This window comes from Trachurus japonicus, chromosome 17 (genome assembly GCF_045865225.1).
Source record: "Trachurus japonicus isolate A0001 chromosome 17, Traja_1.0".
Classification (NCBI taxonomy): domain Eukaryota; kingdom Metazoa; phylum Chordata; class Actinopteri; order Carangiformes; family Carangidae; genus Trachurus; species Trachurus japonicus.
In genome coordinates, this window is record NC_140923.1 from 24,417,345 (window position 1) to 24,438,521 (window position 21,177).

The 21,177-nt window shown below is 42.9% G+C and overlaps 1 protein-coding gene across 1 annotated transcript in view; it reads left to right on the plus strand.

Moving 5' to 3' along the window:
- The window catches only part of cop1 (COP1 E3 ubiquitin ligase), a 43,109-nt gene that overhangs the window by 12,622 nt on the left and 9,310 nt on the right, over positions 1-21,177 (plus strand). The window contains exons 6-12 of the mRNA XM_085804095.1: positions 16,446-16,514; positions 16,741-16,800; positions 18,151-18,230; positions 18,403-18,466; positions 18,695-18,809; positions 19,994-20,129; positions 20,492-20,635. Coding sequence (XP_085660221.1) covers positions 16,446-16,514; positions 16,741-16,800; positions 18,151-18,230; positions 18,403-18,466; positions 18,695-18,809; positions 19,994-20,129; positions 20,492-20,635 — 668 coding nt within the window. The remainder of the gene's footprint in view (positions 1-16,445; positions 16,515-16,740; positions 16,801-18,150; positions 18,231-18,402; positions 18,467-18,694; positions 18,810-19,993; positions 20,130-20,491; positions 20,636-21,177) is intronic.

Here is a 21,177-nt window from a genome sequence, read left to right on the forward strand (position 1 = left end):
GTTCGTGAATCAGAGCCGTAGCTGGACAACTTTATCGCTGCACAGCGACCGCGCGCACCGTTGCACGTCGCTCCAAGAGCCCGGTGCGTCCTGTCTGCAGCGGAGACACGGCCACTGAGAGGACTGAGTGAGCCAGGGGACCGTTCCTGTAGGAACGCGCCTTTTAATGAATCAAACCAAACACCCTGAACAGCATGCTGAGTACGAGAGGGAGAGACGACTGCAGCAGTTAAAACGAAAGCTCCTTGTCCCAGCATGTCGCCCACTCCGTCCGTGGCTGACGTCTTTTAAAACAGTGTTTCCCAACCTTGGGGTCGGGACCCCACGTGGGGTCGCCTGAGATTCAAATGAGGTCGCCTGAAATGTCTAGTAGCCTAATTGATGAATTTAAAAAAAATCTGACCAAGAAAGGTTAGGAACCACTGTTTGAAAAGACACTTGGGTTTTTTTGGAATGTACTTGCATAGATCTTTCAGCACTCACAATGGGCCGATATAAATGAAAAACTTTATTTAACTTCTAAAAAAAATAGCTTTGATGTAGCTAAGCTACTTTTGTCATTTTATTGTAGCGTAGCTTGCTACATTTCTCTGGTGGGTAGCTTCAGTGTAGTGAAGCTTCATTTCATGTAGAGTAACTTGTAGCTTAGCTCACTACATTTTCCAAGTAGCTTGCCCAACACTGTCTCACACACATACACACCACAGAGAAGCGCGCATGCATAACAGCAGCGCGTGTTGAAAGCGAAACTTAATACGGCACGGTGCGTTCCCCCCCCCGACGATCGATCCCCCCCCCCCCGTCGACAGGTCAGACACCACCTTAACTAACAAATTTTCTGGGGGAAACACTGAATGTGTATTTGCTACTTGCATGTGCAACAGTAAGGAGACCGTGAGCCCCAGTTTAAGCCTCTTATTAGTTTTCTCAGCAGCAGCAGTATAGTTGATGGATAAATATCTCACCACCATGTTTTTACAATGAAGTAGTAGTAGTTACCTTTGGATGCCTGCTGATACACATTAGTTGTTGTGTTTAGTACCAAGCGTGTCGCACTGTATGCAGATGGACAAACTCGCACCATTGTCATACGGTCTGTAGTGTCTGTGAAGAGGCCGGTTAACTTAGATTATCTGCGTCTGTATCTACTGCGTGTCTGTGGTTGGTTCTCCTTCTCTCGCCGTCTGTGAAATGAGCCACCTGAGAAATCATTACAATCAGCTGATCAGTCGCTCCAATCTCGGGTTTTTCACGGTTGTTATGATAATGATGTTTCTCAATGTCCGAGAATTATTTGTTCTCCTCTAACTTTGGGGTCTAGAATCTGGCGATGAATGTTTTCTCGATTGCCAGTAGATCTCTTATCAGCCCAGTTTAGTGTTCCGTTAGCTTGGATTGTAAATTAGCGTCTTAAAATAAAGCAGCCAGATGACATGTCTGATTGACTCTGCCTCACGCTGAAACGCTGGTACCCCTTCTCCTCACCTACCTGACCTTCCACCGCTCTGGTTTCATGACATTCCTCTGATATTTCTTCGGTAGTATTTCTGGTCCACAGTCGCCAGATATGAAATGTAAGGCGGGGTCGTCAGGTTCATCTTTCTGGTGGAATTGCTCCTCAGACCATTTGGCTGAATTTACCAGCTGATTCCTTTTTTTTCTCTTTTACATGACATATTACTGATATGTTTTTATTAGTGGATGTGTTCTCCTGATTTTTTTTTATTTGCCTGTGGAAATGTTGGCTTTCAATGGTTTTATCTGATTGGCTGCATCAAATTCCCACTTTCTAAAGGAATGTAGATGTTTCTGCAGATGTGTATAGCCGCTGCAGCTGAGGCCTCTGCAGCAAAAACTTTGACCATGTTCATTCATACATTCAATTGTGGGTAAAGTCTTGTTACTCTTCTCTTCATAGCCATCAATTCCACCTTTAAAGGGATAGTTCAATATTTTGGCAAATTGGCCCATTGCCATAATCCCTATAGTCATAGCAGTAGGTTTGTTACCTTTAATTGTCGGTGCAAGCTATTTTTAGAACGGTGGAGCAGAGCCGTGAGCTGCTCAGAGCTACGCTACGGAGGCTAATAGGATTTCTTGGTTTCCCTCATCAAACTCATCAAATACACAATCCAACAACTTCAAAACGCTCTGGTGGACAAGTTGTGACCTGCACATTCACCATGCTATATTATACTATAGCAATTATGGCAATGGGCCAATTTGCTATTTGCAAAATGTTGAACTATCCCTTTAATACCGTCCATGATACATTAATCACTTTTATAATTAGGGCCCGAGCGGCGACTGCAAGTCGCCCAGCGAAAGCCCTATTGAAATCGCGCTGTTTATTAGGGCCCGAGCGGCGACTGCAAGTCGCCCAGCGAAAGCCCTATTGAAATCGTGCTGTTTATTAGGGCCACGGGCAATCGCACCGGGCACTGGTCCCAACAGCTATGAAATAGCTGCAGGGCTTTGCCCGGGCACTACTGTTATTGTGTGGATTTTTTTCTTATTAGGGCCACGGGCAATCGCACCGGACACTGGTCCCAACAGCTATGAAATAGCTGCAGGGACCAGTGCCCCGGCTTCGCCCGGGCACTACTGTTATTGTGTGGATTTTTATTCTGTTCGGCCATTTTCTTCCGCCTTTTTACGGTCTTCTTCTAGTCCTTCATACTTTGTGCTATTTCAACAATTCATATATCAAAACGTGCAGCTTTTTCTGGACTTTATCGGATGTATTCAAATTTTTCATACTTTTTATACTTTTTCAAATATTTAACTTTTTCTGATTTTTTTCAGCTTTATAATGGGTGTGTGTTGCGTCTAACGAGCAGAGCTAGAGTGGTGCCAGAGTGGAGAGAAGCAAAAAAACATTCTAGAGTTTTTCTGGCTAAACTGTCAGCACGGCTACAAATTAAACTCTAGACAAATTATTTTCTCCAGTTTTGTAGCCACACTTGTCTTCTGGCTAAAATTCTGGTCAAAAATGCAAAGAGACTTAGATAATAACTAGAAAAAGCATTTCCAAGAATGGAAATGGTGTGACTGCTGACAGCAACTGAACGCTGTTGCAGAATTAGCAAATAGTGCAAGCTGTGATCACCATACAAATGTTTGACCAAGGTCAGAATCGAACCCACATCCTCATGGTCATTAGACTTCCACTCTGCCTCTAGGCCACAGTGCACACACAGTTGCAGAGACTGTTGTCTGTTAATGATCTGCACACTGTCAACATCAAGAAAGCTTGAGAGTCAAGCTTGAATGACTTAGAATGAAAATGTCTGTGAATTTCAGGCTGAGCACTAACCATATGGCCACAGATAACCTGAGTTACAATGAGCTTTATACTATGAGGAATCAAAGACTGTCCAATGACAGCTGAATAATTGGAATCAAAAGTCAAGCAATGAAGTGAAAAGACTGAGGCAGGAATCGAACCCATGACCATATGATCACTAAACCTTTACTCTGCCACTCGGCTACAGAGAGCACACTGCTTTCAAAACTGTTGTCATTCATTGTAATGTGATGATGTGCTGCAAACTGGTATGAGTAATCAAGGAGATAACAAACACCTGTAACCAATTGAAGGCGGGGGAGGAGAGCAGAATTCAACATAACATAACTTGGATTCGAACCAGTGACCTTAGGGTTGGCAAACATCCACCCTAACCCCTACACTACAGTGGAGTTGTGAAGAAGAGAGGTTGAGACTTTGATGAATGTGAGATTTTTTGTGAAAAAGTTAAATATTTGAAAAAGTATAAATAGTTAAAAAGAGAAAAGTAATGCCGATAAAGTTCAAAAAAAGCTGCACGTTTTGATATATGAATTGTTGAAATAGCACAAAGTATGAAGGACTAGAAGGAGACCGTAAAAAGGCGGAAGAAAATGGCCAAACAGAAGAACAATAGTGTGACTGCTTCAGCAGATGATTTTTTTCAGCTTTATAATGTGTGTGTATTGCGTCTAACGAGCAGAGCCAGAGTGGTGTCAGAGTGGATAGAGGCAAAAAAACATTCTAGAGTTTTTCTGGCTAAACTGTCAGCACGGCCACAAATTAAACTCTAGACAAATTATTTTCTCCAGTTTTGTAGCCACACTTGTCTTCTGGCTAAAATTCTGGTCAAAAATGCAAAGAGACTTAGATAATAATTAGTGTGACTGCTGAAGCAGTCACACTATTGTTCTTCTGTTTGGCCATTTTCTTCCGCCTTTTTACGGTCTTCTTCTAGTCCTTCATACTTTGTGCTATTTCAACAATTCATATATCAAAACGTGCAGCTTTTTTTGAACTTTATCGGCATTACTTTTCTCTTTTTAACTATTTATACTTTTTCAAATATTTAACTTTTTCACAAAAAATCTCACATTCATCAAAGTCTCAACCTCTCTTCTTCACAACTCCACTGTAGTGTAGGGGTTAGGATAACTGCTTGCCAACCCTAAGGTCACTGGTTCGAATCCAAGGGAAGAACTCTTGTTATGTTATGTTGAATTCTGCTCTCCTCCCCCGCCTTCAATTGGTTACAGGTGTTTGTTATCTCCTTGATTACTCATACCAGTTTGCAGCACATCATCACATTACAATGAATGACAACAGTTTTGAAAGCAGTGTGCTCTCTGTAGCCGAGTGGCAGAGTAAAGGCTTAGTGATCATATGGTCATGGGTTCGATTCCTGCCTCAGTCTTTTCACTTCATTGCTTGACTTTTGATTCCAATTATTCAGCTGTCATTGGACAGTCTTTGATTCCTCATAGTATAAAGCTCATTGTAACTCAGGTTCTCTGTGGCCATATGGTTAGTGCTCAGCCTGAAATTCACAGACATTTTCATTCTAAGTCATTCAAGCTTGACTCTCAAGCTTTCTTGATGTTGACAGTGTGCAGATCATTAACAGACAACAGTCTCTGCAACTGTGTGTGCACTGTGGCCTAGAGGCAGAGTGGAAGTCTAATGACCATGAGGATGTGGGTTCGATTCCGACCTTGGTCAAACATTTGTATGGTGATCACTGCTTGCACTATTTGCTAATTCTGCAACAGCGTTCAGTTGCTGTCAGCAGTCACACCATTTCCATTCTTGGAAATGCTTTTTCTAGTTTAAAATATTTTTTAAATGCAGCCAGGGAGCTCTCTGCTCCCATTCAGCTCAATGCATTTTTTTCACATCAGCAGGAGAAGGAGCTCAACTTTGTAACTTGCTGTTAAGTGCTTTTTAATTCATTTTAATTCACCAAAAAATAGTCACAGGTCACAAAAAAGTCCTCTCCTTACTTGGTGTGGCTAATGTATACTCATTTATTTTTATTTTAAGCATCATTGAAAAATCTCACATTCATCAAAGTCTCAACCTCTCTTCTTCACAACTCCACTGTAGTGTAGGGGTTAGGGTGGATGCTTGCCAACCCTAAGGTCACTGGTTCGAATCCAAGGGAAGAACTCTTGTTATGTTATGTTGAATTCTGCTCTCCTCCCCCGCCTTCAATTGGTTACAGGTGTTTGTTATCTCCTTGATTACTCGTACCAGTTTGCAGCACATCATCACATTACGATGAATGACAACAGTCTTGAAAGCAGTGTGCTCTCTGTAGCCGAGTGGCAGAGTAAAGGTTTAGTGATCATATGGTCATGGGTTCGATTCCTGCCTCAGTCTTTTCACTTCATTGCTTGACTTTTGATTCCAATTATTCAGCTGTCATTGGACAGTCTTTGATTCCTCATAGTATAAAGCTCATTGTAACTCAGGTTCTCTGTGGCCATATGGTTAGTGTGTTAGGTGTTGTGCTATTTCAACAATTCATATATCAAAACGTGCAGCTTTTTTTGAACTTTATCGGCATTACTTTTCTCTTTTTAACTATTTATACTTTTTCAAATATTTAACTTTTTCTGCAAATTAAACTCTAGACAAATTATTTTCTCCAGTTTTGTAGCCACACTTGTCTTCTGGCTAAAATTCTGGTCAAAGATGCAAAGAGACTTAGATAATAATTTTAAATATTTTTTAAATGCAGCCAGGGAGCTCTCTGCTCTCATTCAGCCCAATGCTGAGAGTTCTCCACAACTCTGTCTGTAGTCCAGTTGGTAAGGTGGCCGCTTGCCAACCCCAAGGTCACTAGTTCGAATCCAGGCTGAGCAATCTTGTTATGTGATGTTGAATTCTGCTCCCCTCCCCCACCCTCAATTGGTTACAGGTGTTCGTTAAGAGACGCATTAATTGCTTCTGCCACCGTTTGCAGCACATCATCACATTACAATGGCAACATGTTTATGTCTGTGCTCTCTGTGGCAAAGTGGCAGAGTAAAGGTTTATTGATCATGAGGTCATGGGTTCGATTCCTTACTTTTTTTCTAAGCAGAAGCCAGTGATCCTCTTATCAAAGGTTTTCTTTACCCCTCACATACTGTCACTGCCTGTAGCCTAGTGGTTAGCTTGCTGGTCTGGAGACCTGAAGGTTGCTGGTTCAAATCTTGCCTCAACAACAATTATAGTGAATTATTTTCCCAGTCGTCCTCTGTTGACTTCTGATAACTTGCTTCATGTTGAAACTGCTGCTCTCAGCCTGAAATTCACAGAAATTTTCATTCTAAGTCATTCAAGCTTGACTCTCAAGCTTTCCTGATGTTGACAGTGTGCAGATCATTAAAGCTCCAGTTGGTAAGTTGACGAAAGTGAAAGTAAACTCCGCGACTTGGTCGGAAATTTCAAGACAATACTCCGTCAGGTCCCTTTATGAACCTCTGCCAAGCGCCCCACACACACACAGACACACACAAAGTAGCCATGAACGCACCCACTGAGAAAAAAAAAAAAAAAAAAAAGATGTACCGTATCCATAGCACGACGTGTAGGAGCGGCGATTGGCTGCTCCTCCTGCTCCCTCTACCTGACTGGTGGAGAATCGTCGGGCGCGGTGGATTTTGGCAAATACGATTACAGGCTGTAGGTGGAGCCAGAGGAGTTGGATTTTGTCCTAAATTACTCATTTAATGTCTGACCATCAGAATATAGTGACAATTCCAGCAAATATGACTGAATAATTGTTACCAACTGAAGCTTTAACAGACAACAGTCTCTGCAACTGTGTGTGCACTGTGGCCTAGAGGCAGAGTGAAAGTCTACTGACCATGAGGTTGTGGGTTCGATTCTGACCTTGGTCAAACATTTGTATGGTGATCACTGCTAGCACTATTTGCTAATTCTGCAACAGCGTTCAGCTGCTTTCAGCAGTCACACCATTTCCATTCTTGGAAATGCTTTTTCTAGTTCATTTTAATTCACCAAAAAATAGTCAAAGGTCACAAAAAAGTCCTCTTCTTACTTGGTGTAGCTAATTCATACTAATTTCTTTTTATTTTAAGCATCATTGAAAAATCTCACATTCATCAAAGTCTCAACCTCTCTTCTCCACAACTCTACTCTAGTGTAGTGGTTAGGGTGGCTGCTTGCCAACCCCAAGGTCACTGGTTCAAATCCAGGATGAGTACTCTTGTTATGAATTCTGCTCCCCTCCATCACCCTCAAGTGGTTACAGGTGGTCGTTAAGAGACGCATTAATTGCTAGTGCCACAGTTTGTAACTTGCTGTTAAGTGCTTTTTAAATCATTTTAATTCACCAAAAAATAGTCACAGGTCACAAAAAAGTCCTCTTCTTTCTTGGTGTGGCTAATTTCTGCACTTTCCTTACCTTTTTTTTAAGCAGGAGCCAGTGATCCTCTTATTAAAGGTTTTCTTTGCCCCTCACATATTGTCTCTGCCTGTAGCCTAGTGGTTAGCTTGCTGAGCTGGAGACCTGAAGGTTACTGGTTCAAATCTTGCCTCAATAACAATTATAGTGAATTATTTTCCCAGTCGTCCTCTGTTGACTTCTGATAACTTGCTTCATGTTGAAACTGCTGCTCTCAGCCTGAAATTCACAGACATTTTCATTCTAAGTCATTCAAGCTTGACTCTCAAGCTTTCTTGGTGTTGACACAGTGTGTTTCCAACAGGTGCAGCTCGTTAACTTCAGAGTGAGACAGAGTGCAGCTCATCGACAGACAACAGTCTTTGCAACAGTGTGTACACTGTGGCCTAGAGGCAAAGTCAAAGTCTTCTGACCATGAGATTGTGGGTTCAATTCCTACCTTGGTCAACCATTTGTATGGTCATCACTGCTTGCACTATTTTCACAAAAGAGCCGCTCGTTAAGATGTTTTTAAACACAGCCCCACACACACATGATAAACCAGACTGACAGAGGATGTCCACGCACAAACACAGGCATCACACTCACACAGACAGACACACACAGACGCTCACACACAGTCACACATGCACACATACACAAACACACAAACACAACACTGTTCCACACAGTAAAATGTAAGCAGTTAGTTGAGTCGCCATGGTAACTTCTGAGGGCAGGCTGCCAATCAATCAGATCATTAGGGAGAGAGGAGTTCTGTGGCTTTCTGCACATGTACACGCAGACAGAGAGACCGTCAGACACACACACACACACAGGTTTTCAGCTCACATTCATCAACCTCTCAATTATTTTATACTTTTGATGTAAACATCTCCAACAATTTATATTTTTCTCATGAATTTAAGTTCAGACGTTTAGTCTTTCCAACTCTATTAATAGTAGTACAATTACAGGTGGAGCCTGGGACATAGGACGCAGCTTATCTATCTATCTATCTATCTATCTATCTATCTATCTATCTATCTATCTATCTATCTATCTATCTATCTATCTATCTATCTATCTATCTATCTATCTATCTATCTATCTATCTATCTATAAACCCTTTGTCTCTTTTTTTCTCTCTTTTTCTTTCTTTCTTTTACTCCTTCATTTGTATTTTACATAACTTCTTTCTATCTTTCCCTCCCTATCCATCCATCCATCTACCTCTTTCTATCTATCATCCCCCTCTCTCTTTTTCTTCTTTCTTTCTTTCACCCCATTTCTTTTTACTTCTTTGTTTCTTTCTGTTTTTCTTTCTACTCCTTTTCTCTTTCTATGTTTCTACCCCATTTCTTTCTTTCTTTCTACTGCTCTCTGTATATCTCTCTCTTTCATTTATCCACCCCAATATCTTTCCTTCTTTCTTACTACTCCTCTGTCTCTTTCATTCATTCTCTATTCTCTTTATGTTCTATTATTCTGTTTTTCTTACCTTTTTCTTTCTCTATCTACCCTTCTCTCTGTCTTCTTTCTTTCTGTCCTTTTGTTCTTTCTTTCTTTCTCCATCTACCCTTCCCATTTTCTTTCTTTCCTTCTGTCCTTTTCTTCTTTCTTTCTTTCTTCAGCTCATTCAGCATTGTTTCAACAATTTCTTCAGCTCATTCAGCATTGCTTTCAGCATTCACACCATTTCCATTCTTGGAAATGTTTTTTCTAGTTATTTTTCCACTTCCGGCCAGATTTCGGTTCGCTACTAGTCCTGCAACTGTTGCAGGACTAGTAGCGAACCGAAATCTGGCAAATCATATATCAAAACGTGCGTCCTGATCGGGATCGGTGTGCTATTTCTTTTCTCAACAGTGTACGAATTTTTCGCGACGTTTCGCGAAAAACTGCGCAAAATTTTTGCATGTAAGTCAATGGGACGGGCGGAAAAAAAAGACCGAAAAAGACCAATCATTGGAGTTTAACAAACGTCTACTGCTCAGGCATACTTTCACCTAGAGACTCCATTTAAACTTTAAACAGTAGACACAAGTCTTGTGTATTGTCGTATTACTCCACGTTTTGATAGGTCATATAGTTTTTGATCAATCCCTGATCAATGACCATGATCATTTTTGGAGAAATTATGAGATTATAATGGGTGTGTATTGCACGGAATGTTCGTGTCAGAGTGCGTGACATCATCGGTTAGAGTGGGAGAGATGCCAGAAAAACTCCAGATTTTTTCTCTTTCCAAACTCCAAACGGCCACAATTTACACTCTACACACATAATTTCCGCCACGTTTGTAGACAAGCTCATCCTCGATCTCATCATCTGCTCAAAATATCAGAGTGACTTACAGAATTTAAACTCTGAGCCTCTAAGTGCGGCCACGTCTGTCTCTGCTCCTCATTGACTCAAATACAAATATTTTCTGAGAGAAGCAGAACGGCCTGATGTTTTAAAACTGCCAGCGTCGCCAAAATATTTACTGTAGAAACACCAAATCGTACCAAAATTTTCAGTAAGTCCTTAGAGCACAGTGTTTCCCCCAGAAAATTTGTTAGTTAAGGTGGTGTCTGTCCTGTTGGCGGGGGGGGGGGGGGGGGTGCGGACCGATTGATCGTGGGGGGGGGGGGGGGAGGGGCGTAATAAGTTTCGCTTTCACCACGCGCTGCTGTTATGCATGCGCGCTTCTCTGTAGTGTGTGTGTGTGTATGTGACAGGATCGATCGTCCGACGGGGGGGGGCGGCGGCGGCGGCGAATATCGCTACATTTTTTTTTTTTTTACGGCGTTTGTTTAGGCGGCAGCTCTTTGTTGTTAAGGCGGCCGCCTTAACAGGAAAGCGCTGCGGAGCAACGTTGATCTGTGTTTTGTTCTGATAGGAGTTACCGTTTTGTCATGCTAAGCCTAAATGTGAGACCGGTGCAGAGGCAGGAAATGGCTCTTTTTCTCCACGTTTCTGTCTGTCTCAGCCTGCGGGGGCCCCTATCGCCGAGGTAACCTCTTTGATCCTCAGGCCAGAGCTCGTTAACTTCATAAACAATCCACCTGGCGCTCGTTTAAATGTTTATAAACAGAGACACAGCTAAATCAGACTGACACAGGATGCAGCTACTAACTAACTATGTCAAGTCAGTCACACACACACACACAGACTCTAGAGCCAGCTTCATGTGATTACAGTCACACACACACACACACCTTCATGTGATTAAAACACAGTTAACGTGCAACAGAATTTAAACTTAAACCATGATTTAATCTGGTTTTAAAGTTAAACCTTGTTGGTGTCAAATGCGTCAAATGCCTCTCGTGGGAGCAGCTGATAGAGTCCCCCCCAGCTGAAAGCAGCCCACCCCACCAGCCAGAGGGTCCAGGACCATAGGGACTGCAGTGGAGGAAGGCTACCTTAACACCCTGCACAATGGCACCCAGTACACAGAAGTTAGACAGGACCAGTCAGCCCATCACCTGGTCCGTTCAACAAATCAGTTTATGCTACTGTGATTTATGTAGCCTAGTTAAATACTACAGTAATCATCATAGTGTATTGGCAGGAAAGACCATTTAAATCTGTATCAATGTTGGTCTTGGTTAAGTACCACCTTGAAAAAAAAAACAATGTTTTGTTGCTTAAGCTATTCAGTCATTCAATGGTATACTAAAATCCATGTGAAAAAAATGCTTCTCACTGTTCTCAGGTCAAATATTTATATGCGATTAAAATGCAATTAATTGCGATTAATTAATTACAAAGCCTCTAATTAATTAGATTAATTGTTTTAATTGAGTCCTGGCCCTATTACACAAGATAAACACACACACACACACACACACACACACACACACACACACACACACACACACACACACACACAGTTAACCTAATGTGATTACAGCTCCTCCATATCAGTGCTTATAGAAAGATGATCTGTCTGATCAGCTCTGTCTTGACCTTAAAGCAGAAGTAAGTGATATATTTGTGTTAATATAAGTCTTAAATAGTTATATCTTCCGACAGCAATCACTTACATAGAGTGTTTGGACTGAAACACGGGTCTGTCAGTCCCTCTGCTCTGCTCTGAGCCGAAGAGAAAACATTTATCGTATCCTACAGTTTTTATCCAATGAGGAGAGAGAATGGCATGCAGGGCTGTGTGTGCAGCCAAGGAACGCCGTGAATGTGGTGACGTAGGGACGAGGACTGTTATGGTGCGTTCAAGGAAACTCGTATTTTTCCGACCGTGAAGTGGTACCAGTTCGATCTGGTACGAGTTCACCGGTCGGAAGTTACGAGTGGCCGTTATAGTGACTTTCACAGGTAAAACAGGTCGGAAAAACACGAGTGGGTTGCCTGAAACGCTACAAAGTCGTAAGTTGTGACTTGAAGCTGTAATTTACGATTTCAAAAGCCTGCCTGGAACGCAGCATTAGCGAAAACGACCGGACCACTTACTTCTGCTTTAAGATCGTGGGTTTGATTCCCATGTTGACAGAGATGGCAAAATCGGCAGTAGCCGTGGCCCATTCAAAATTTCCCGAGAGGAAATTTTCTAGTTATTATTATTCTTGCCGCTATTCATGCCTCAATTTCGCCCCTTTCCCAAATGCGAAAACGCGTCTACTTTTGCACGGACGTCCGGCCTGATCCCAAATTCGATATTTTAGGGTGGTCGCACATGGTCGACGCGAAATAGCGCCCCCTACAAACTTTCAAAATCCCCATAGGGAATTTGAGTGACTTTGTCCGATGTTGATAAAATTCGGTACACATATTATACCCAGATATGCAAAAAAGCCTCTTGACCTCATGACCTCAACCCAACAGGAAGTCAGCCATTTTGATTTTGATTTTTCCCGCTCAAAACTAACTCCTCCCACAGAATTCGCCCGACAACGTTCAAATTAGGTACACAACATCTTCAGACCTAGCTGAGCTTAAGTTGTGCTCTGCGCGTCCGTAGGTCAAAGGGAGTGGCTCCCAGGGCTCAACTAACTTTGCCGTGCTCGCCATGTACATACGAGTGGCTCTCACACCCACATACTTCATCCAATCAACTTCAAACTTGCTGGACATGACGATGGCTCCGCCCTGAACGTCCCAATATATTAACTTCCCACGTAACTCATAGCGCCCCCCGGTGGTAACAGAAAGTGAACTAAAATTCATTAAAAATACATAGTTGACCCCATCAACTTTATTCCACTTCTAAAACATGCAGAACCACTTGGTGAAGCTACATTATGAACGCTGTGAAGCTACGAGTAATGGCGTCCCTGTGGGGGCGTGGCGACCATCAATTCCTCGCTATGAAAATACGTTTGGCTTTTTGATGGCTTTATTGAACTCGTATCATCATGAAAATTGATACACAGGTCCAGGGTGGAGACCTCTTCCATCTGATAGGGCTGTCGCTCATGTCGCCCCCTAGTGGAAACAGGAAGTGCCATTTTTTGCATTAACATTGTCCGATTTCCTCGAAACTTCACATGTGTGATGAGGGACTGACCCTGAACACACCTGCACGCATCCCATTACTGCCCCCTGGTGGATGAACCATTAACTGGTCATAACTCCCTCATGCTTTGCCCGATCCACTCCAAACTTCACATGAGTGATGAGGGGCCGCTCCTGAACGCACCACACCACATGCGGTGACTGCCCCCTGGTGGATGAACGAAAAATTGCATTTTTTGCCTCCTTTCAGGTTTTTTCTCCCTTTCACCTTCACGACACAGCCCCGGCATGCCTCAGGCCCCGCGGTGGCATGGGTGAGCGAGGGCCCGTCATCGCCGCTTGCGGCTTTAATTATTCACGCGACTTTTCATGCCCCAATTTCGCCCCTTTCCCAAACTGGAAAAGTTGTCTAACTTTGCATGTCCCTCCGGCCTCATCCGAAATTTGATATTTTTGGGTCGTCGCACATGGTCGACGCAAAATGGCGAAATAGCGCCCCCTACAAACTTTCAATTTGCCCTCGCCTATGGGGTTAGTTTATCGTAGGCAGACGAAATTTGGTACACACATTTATCACACCCAGACGCACAAAAAAGTCTCTTAAAGGGATAGTTCAACATTTTGGCAAATTGGCCCATTGCCATAATCGCTATAGTCATAGCAGTAGGTTCATTACCTTTAATTGTAGGTGTAAGCTATTTTCAGTACGGCGGAGCGCAGCAGCTGGCTGCTCAGAGCTACGCTATGGAGGCTAACGGAATTTCTTGGTTTCCCTCATTAAACTCACCAAATTCAACATCCCAAAACTCCACAGCGCTTTTGTAGACAAGTTGTGACCTGCACAACCACCACGCTATGAGATAATGACGGAACGATACGAAACGGAGCCGTTTTCGAGGTAAATTCATACAAAACCGCTGATGCGCGTTGTGTTCAGGGACAGTTTTTCAGCAAGCAGTCTCCGTATTTACCCTGTATTTACCTCGAAAACGGCTCCGTTTCGTATCGTTCCGTCATTATCTCATAGCGTGGTGAATGTGCAGGTCACAACTTGTCTACAAAAGCGCTGTGGAGTTTTGGGATGTTGAATTTGATGAGTTTAATGAGGGAAACCAAGAAATTCCGTTAGCCTCCATAGCGTAGCTCTGAGCAGCCAGCTGCTGCGCTCCGCCGTACTGAAAATAGCTTACACCTACAATTAAAGGTAATGAACCTACTGCTATGACTATAGCGATTATGGCAATGGGCCAATTTGCCAAAATGTTGAACTATCCCTTTAACGTCATGGTAAAATCTCAACAGGAAGTCGGCCATTTTGATTTTAATTTTCAATTTTGGCCATTTTTTGCTATTTCCACTACTTAAATTGGAACGAACTCGTCCTAGGGATTTCACTCGATCAGCTTCAATTTTTTTTTCCAGCATCGAGACCCCATGATGACCTTATCTTGTGCTCTGCAGGTGTGTAGGTCATAGGGCGTGGCTGCTATGGCTCAATGAACTTTGGCGACTGTTTCGGTGCTCGCCATGTACATACCATAGACTGTAAAAAGAATGGACGTAGCGTCCGTGACGTCACCCATTGGTTTTGGGGAGTCGTTTTTGTGACTCAAATATGGCGGCCTGAACAGCGCCATGTTGGATTGGCCGGCCGAGAACCCGCCCACTGGCCTCGAAGCAGCTGTCCACGGAGCTGCTCGGACCTGTCACTCAACGTTTCCGCGCCCTAATTGGCCAGAGTTTTAACCTAATAACAGTAAAACGGTAGAGTTAAAAAAAAATTCACCCCCCTCAGAGTGTGTGCAGGGGTAGAAACTATCGATTGAGACGAAAAAACGTTCTGACACCAGGCTTTTAACATGTTTACTGAGGACGTAAAGTCGGCGATTTTAACATGGGGGTCTATGAGGAATGCTCCCTTCTGACACCAGCCCCCAGAGGAATCCGAGGGGATTGCAGTTTTTTGAACGTGGAAGTGAGCTTCACTTCTCAGACCGACAACTGCCCCCTTGGTACATACAAATGGCTCTCACGCCCACATACTTTATCGTAGCTACTTCAAACTTGCTGGACATGACAATGGCTCCGCCCTGAACGTCCCGATATATTGACTTCCAAACGTGCTCATAGTGCCCCCCAGTGGTAACAGGAAGTGACCAGTTTTTACATTAACGTGTACTGATTCCACATAGTTGACCCCATCAACTTCATTCCACTTCTAAAACATGCAGAACTAGTTGGTGAAGCTACATCATGAACGCTGTGAAGCTACGAGAAATGGCGACCGTGTGGCGTCATGGCGACTAATGATCCCTCGCCAACAAAATACGTTTGGCTTTTTGATGGCTTTAATTAACTCATATCCTCATGAAATTTGATACACAGGTCCAGGGTGCTGACCTCATCCATCTGATAGGGATGTCGCTCATGTCGTCCCCTAGTGGAAACAGGAAGTGCCATTTTTTGCAATTACATTGTCAGATTTCCTCGAAACTTCACATGTGTGATGAGGTACTGACCCTCAACACACCTGCATGCATCCCATTACTGCCCCCTGGTGTATGAACCATTAACTGCTCATAACTCTGTCATACTTTGTCCTATTCACTCCAAACTTCACATGAGTGATGAGGGGCAGCCCCTGAACGCACCCACCCACAACTGCTTAGCACCACCTGGTGGATGAACAAAACATTACAGCCCCGACATGCCTCAGGCCCCGCGGTGGCATGGGTGAGCGAGGGCCCGTCATCGCCGCTTGCGGCTTTAATTAAACAACGATATTGTCCAGTTCTCGTCTGTGTAAGCAGCAACATCTGCTGTCATAGCTGGAGCTCACCTTCTCTGGTTGCTTCTGAATTTTGCTACAGCTACATCTGAGATCAGATGAGGGCTGTAAGGTGGCAGCCATATTTGGTTTTAATAATCACATCTCTAATTTTGAAACATTTCATTAACTCCTGCAACTGGTTACTTCTATATGTCAGTTTAGCTTACAGGCAATAACTTGAGTGAGCAGAAAAAGTCAATTTGTCTATTTGAATTTTAGAATATGTGCAGTTCAGGTCATACATCTTGATCCGAAGGGTGATACATCTTTTTTGCAATGAAAATCAAATAAGAAAAGATGTTAGAAATGAAATGATCACGCAGACAGACAAGAGCTTCAGGGCTCAACACATTTTCCACTGAGGACCAAACATTTTTTATATATCTTAATATCTTTTTGATCTGGATAAGCAAAGGTATTCTGTGGCTTTGGTTGTGCTTGTGTGTGATTATGTACTTTGTCTGTCTCCCCACAAGGAATCTCAAGCAGCTCAGAGACAGATCCTCATGGAGTTCCTTAAAGAAGCCAGAAGAAACAAGAGAGAGGTGCCGTTGTTTTTTATCTACACAATGTAAAACAGTACCGCTGTTGTACAAAGTCAGTTGGGAGCGCAACGCAATTTCCAAGAATATGTGAAAATGTTTATATATGAGTGAAAAAGCTCAACCTTCCAGGGGTTTAATTAACTTGCAAAAGAAGCAATGATTAAATATGATGTTAAGACATTTCCACAGGCAGACTTACTTAGTATGTTTCTGCTTCGGTCAACAGCAACTGGAGCAACTGCAGAAGGAACTCAACTTCCTGGAAGACGACATCAAGCGTGTTGAGGTAACGAACCAGGGTTCATCATCCACTCGCGCAGTGTAAATCTTAAGTCTTGTAAATATGAGCGGTGCCTTTTCAGGTGAACCGAGCACTGGACGTTGTGGAGAGAGAAACATGAGTCAAACATAAATTAGGCATGTCGAGACCGATGCATACGGGTTTTCTAAAAACAACAGAAGTTAGTTATTGTGGTCTGGCTGCTGATACAACCCACGTTTTTAACCTAGAGCTTAATAATTAAATGTGATAAATTTTCGGGGCGTTGTTTAGCTTGGTTGGTAGAGCAGGTGCCCCATGTGCAGAGGCTACAGTCCTCGCCGCAGCCGGCCAGATATCGTATCCCGACATGGGTGGCTCTTTGCTGCATGTCATTCCCCCTCTCTCAGCCTCCGCATTCCCTGTCTCTCTCTACTAGTATATTATCAATTAAAGGCAAAGAAGCCCAAAAAATATACTTAAAGGGATAGTAGCATTTTTTTTAAAGTGGGGTTGTATGATCTACAAATAGCCCCTAAGTACTTTAATTGCAGTAGAAGACTCTGCACTCCTCCCGTTAGCAACGCCAGCCCATAGCCCTGCCCAGAGATTTACAACATACAGTGTTGTGAACAGACCCAAAGAAACGGCCTATTTTCGCGGCCTAAAAGAGGTTTTACCTGGAAAAAAAACACACAGTTCCATTGTTTGCTATAATATAATTTTTTCCAGCCCTTCAAAGTGCAGGAAAAACGCAGTTTTTATTTGGACCTAACCAACTCACGTATCCCTCTGCCCAGGGTTAGCCGATCAGCATTTGTTTTAGGTCCAAATAAAAACTGTGTTTTTCCTGCACTTTGAGGGGCTGGAAAAAATTATATTATAGCGAACATTGGAACTGTGTATTTTTTTTTCAGGTAAAACCTCTTTTAGGCCACAAAAATAGGCTGTTTCTTTGGGTCTGTTCACAACACTGTATGTTGTAAATCTCTGGGCATGGCTATGGGCTGGCGTTGCTAACGGGAGGAGTGCAGAGAGTCTTCTACTGCAATTAAAGTACTTAGGGGCTATTTGTAGATCTTACAACCCCACTTTTAAAAAATGCTACTATCCCTTTAAAAAAAAAAAAGTAATATTTTTGGAATTGCAATATTGCCAAGTCAGAATTTTTTATATTTTTTGATAAAGAAAATGTGTCCCAACTGATTGGAACTAAATGTTTTGCCAAATCGTAATTCAAAGGTTAGGAAAGGTAGAGAGCCTGACATCTGTAGGTTTGATAATAGAACCCCATCCTGTTGTGAGATGACAACAAATGCAGCGGCTCACCACCACAGCTCCAGAAAGACAAACATGTTCTTTCTGTGTAATCTCCAGGAAATGAGCGGGCTGTACTCCCCGATGATGGAGGCAGAGTGTACGGTGCCTAATGTGGAGGCTCCATCACCAGCGCCCAGGTACAGCTAAACTCTATGATATCTGTAAATCAAAATGAATCCAGCATCATCACACTCAACTTCCCATGTTTACCTAAATACAAATATAATTCCCAGCAATGATATGAACATTTTGCCTTTTGTTCGATAATCATATATTACTGTCTGTCTGTTTTGTTTGTTTGTTGAATAGCTGTAGCAGTATAATTGACCCACCAGACTACAGCCAGCCTCCAGGGTTTGGTGGAACGACCCAGGTAATTCAGAGAAACACACAAAGTGACTGTTTTCTGACTGTCTGAAAGTTGTTTTTTGAAAGTATCTATTTGCTATATCTCTTATTACAAAACAGATTTTGATCATATGGATCCAGATCATTGATTTTGCCTGAAACAAAAACACATTCTCAGTTAAACATAATAAAAGTTAGGTTATCACTGGTTCAACTGTGTTCTGATGTTTTCCTTTCTTTCTTCCCCCCTCAGGGAAAACGTCAGACCTGGTACAACAGCACCCTGGCGTCGAGAAGAAAGAGGCTGACGGCTCATTTTGAGGATCTAGAGCAGTGCTACTTCTCCAACAAAATGTCACGCATCACAGGTGACGAGTCCTACAGACCAGAGACGGTTCTTGCAGCTCCTTGTCACGGTACAACCACAGTCTGTTGCTCTGGTAACGGACCGCTCACTGGAGAAAAGAGCAGAGTTTTGAAGGAAGGACATGAGGAAGGCTTCATGTCTTATAGCTGCGCTTCTCTTCAAAGGATTGATGGATAATGTCTTATAGCTGCGCTTCTCTTCAAAGGATTGTTGGATAATCTTGACTGTCATTTAAGTTTTACAGTCAAAGTAACTGTTTTTGTATTTTAATTTAAAGGAATAGTTCAACATTTTGGCAAATTGGCCCATTGCCATAACCCCTATAGTCTTAGGAGTAGGTTTGTTACCTTTAATTGTCGGTGCAAGCTATTTTTAGAACGGCGGAGCAGAGCCGCTAGCTGCTCAGAGCTACGCTACGGAGGCTAATGGGATTTCTTCGTTTCCCTCATCAAACTCATCAAATACACAATCCAACAACTCCAAAATGCTTTAGTGTACAAGTTGTGACCTACACATTCACCACGCTATGAGATAATAACGGAACGTTACGAGACAGAGTTGTTTTCGAGGTAAATTCATGCAAAACCGCTGATGCGTGTTCCTGTCAGGGGCAGTTTTTCAGCAAGTAGTCTCTGTATTTGCCTCTAAAACAACTCTGTCTCGTAACGTTCTGTTATTATCTCATAGTGTGGTGAATGTGCATGCGTTTTGGAGTTGTTGGATTGTGTATATAATGTTTGATGAGGGAAACCAAAAAATCCCATGAGTGTAGTGTATCTCTGAGCAGCTCGCGGCTCTGCTCCGCCGTTCTAAAAATAGCTTGCACCGACAATTAAAGGTAACAAACCTATTCCTAAAACTATAGGGGTTATGGCAATGGGCCAATTTGCCAAAATGTTGAACTATCCCTTTAAAGACCACATCTGCTGCAAACCCCCAGCCTCTTGCTGATATTTTTAATCATTGCCTTGTGGTGTAAAACAGTTCAGGAGGTTTGCTTGTGGCTCACTCTCCAACATGATCCTCTTCTTTATTATGTGAAAGTGATGGTAGTAAACTACCATGTGCTGTGATGCTCCTTCATCATTCACTGAGGTTATGTTTTCTCTTTCAGTCGACGTGTAATCAGTTCATCTACCGCTCTTAGTAAAAGATCTATTAACAGTGTGTTTGTGGTGTTTTCAGACGAGGGCAGGAACCTGAACCAGCTGGATGATTTTATGGAGTGTTTGTCCAAGTTCACCCGCTACAACTCTGTGCGGCCGCTGGCCACCCTGTCCTACGCCAGCGACCTCTATAACGGTTCCAGTATTGTCTCCAGGTATGAAAAAAACAAAGAGTTTTCAGCTGCATGGTGAAATGGACAGAATGGTCTGTTACCATTTTTTTATGGTGCTGTACTAAATTGTGTCACACAAACTTAAGTCTTGGGAAATCAACTGCCATTGCTCTGCATGTACTATTTATACCATTGTTTTCCCAAATGCACTCAAAATTGCATAGTTTCATAGTTGTATTTGTGTATGTTTTTCTTCTCTGTGTAATTCTGATTAGATTTATGCTCTTCCAAATAAGCACTGAACCCACTATCACCAGAGAAAGTGGAGCAGACATGTGTTATTTTTTTTTTATAATTTGCTCTTCATTCACCGTCCTTCATTGTGTCCCTTCCTCTGTTTTCAGTATTGAGTTTGACCGCGACTGTGACTACTTTGCCATCGCTGGTGTGACCAAGAAAATCAAGGTGTTTGAGTACGGCACCGTGATCCAGGATGCGGTGGACATCCACTATCCTGTCAACGAAATGACCTGCAATTCCAAAATCAGGTAAAGAAAATCGTTCCACCTCCAGAAGACAGGACCCTGACTCCAGCCCTGAGCTGATGAACCCTAATAAGAGAGTTGGGTTGAGGCAGAGTGTTGTGGTGAATGAAAAAAGTGGGCGCTTCACTCCCAGTCAATTCAGAGTATTTTCACAACGTATTCTGCGGCCCGTCTTCGGTCTCTGCTCCGGTTCCGACCGGGCTCCGGACACGGAGCAGAGACCCAGGTCCCACAGTGCAAGGCTGTCCCTCTCTGAAGCAGAGGAGAGGTCGGCTTCACTCCCGTCCGTCTTCACAGACAGTCCACAAAGAGTTTCTGATCATATCCTCATCAGTTTGCTCCAGGCGACTGAGTTGTTTTTCTTTTTTTGACCCGGCCTGTTGTAGGCTATAGGTGCCGGCCTTTCGTGTAAACAAAGCCCCGGCCATTATATGAGACCTGGCTATTAATGAAATGTTTGAAAAATAAATGCGACTTATAAACCGGTGCGACTTATATATGTTTTTTTCCTCTTCATGACGTATTTTTAGGCAGATGCGACTAAT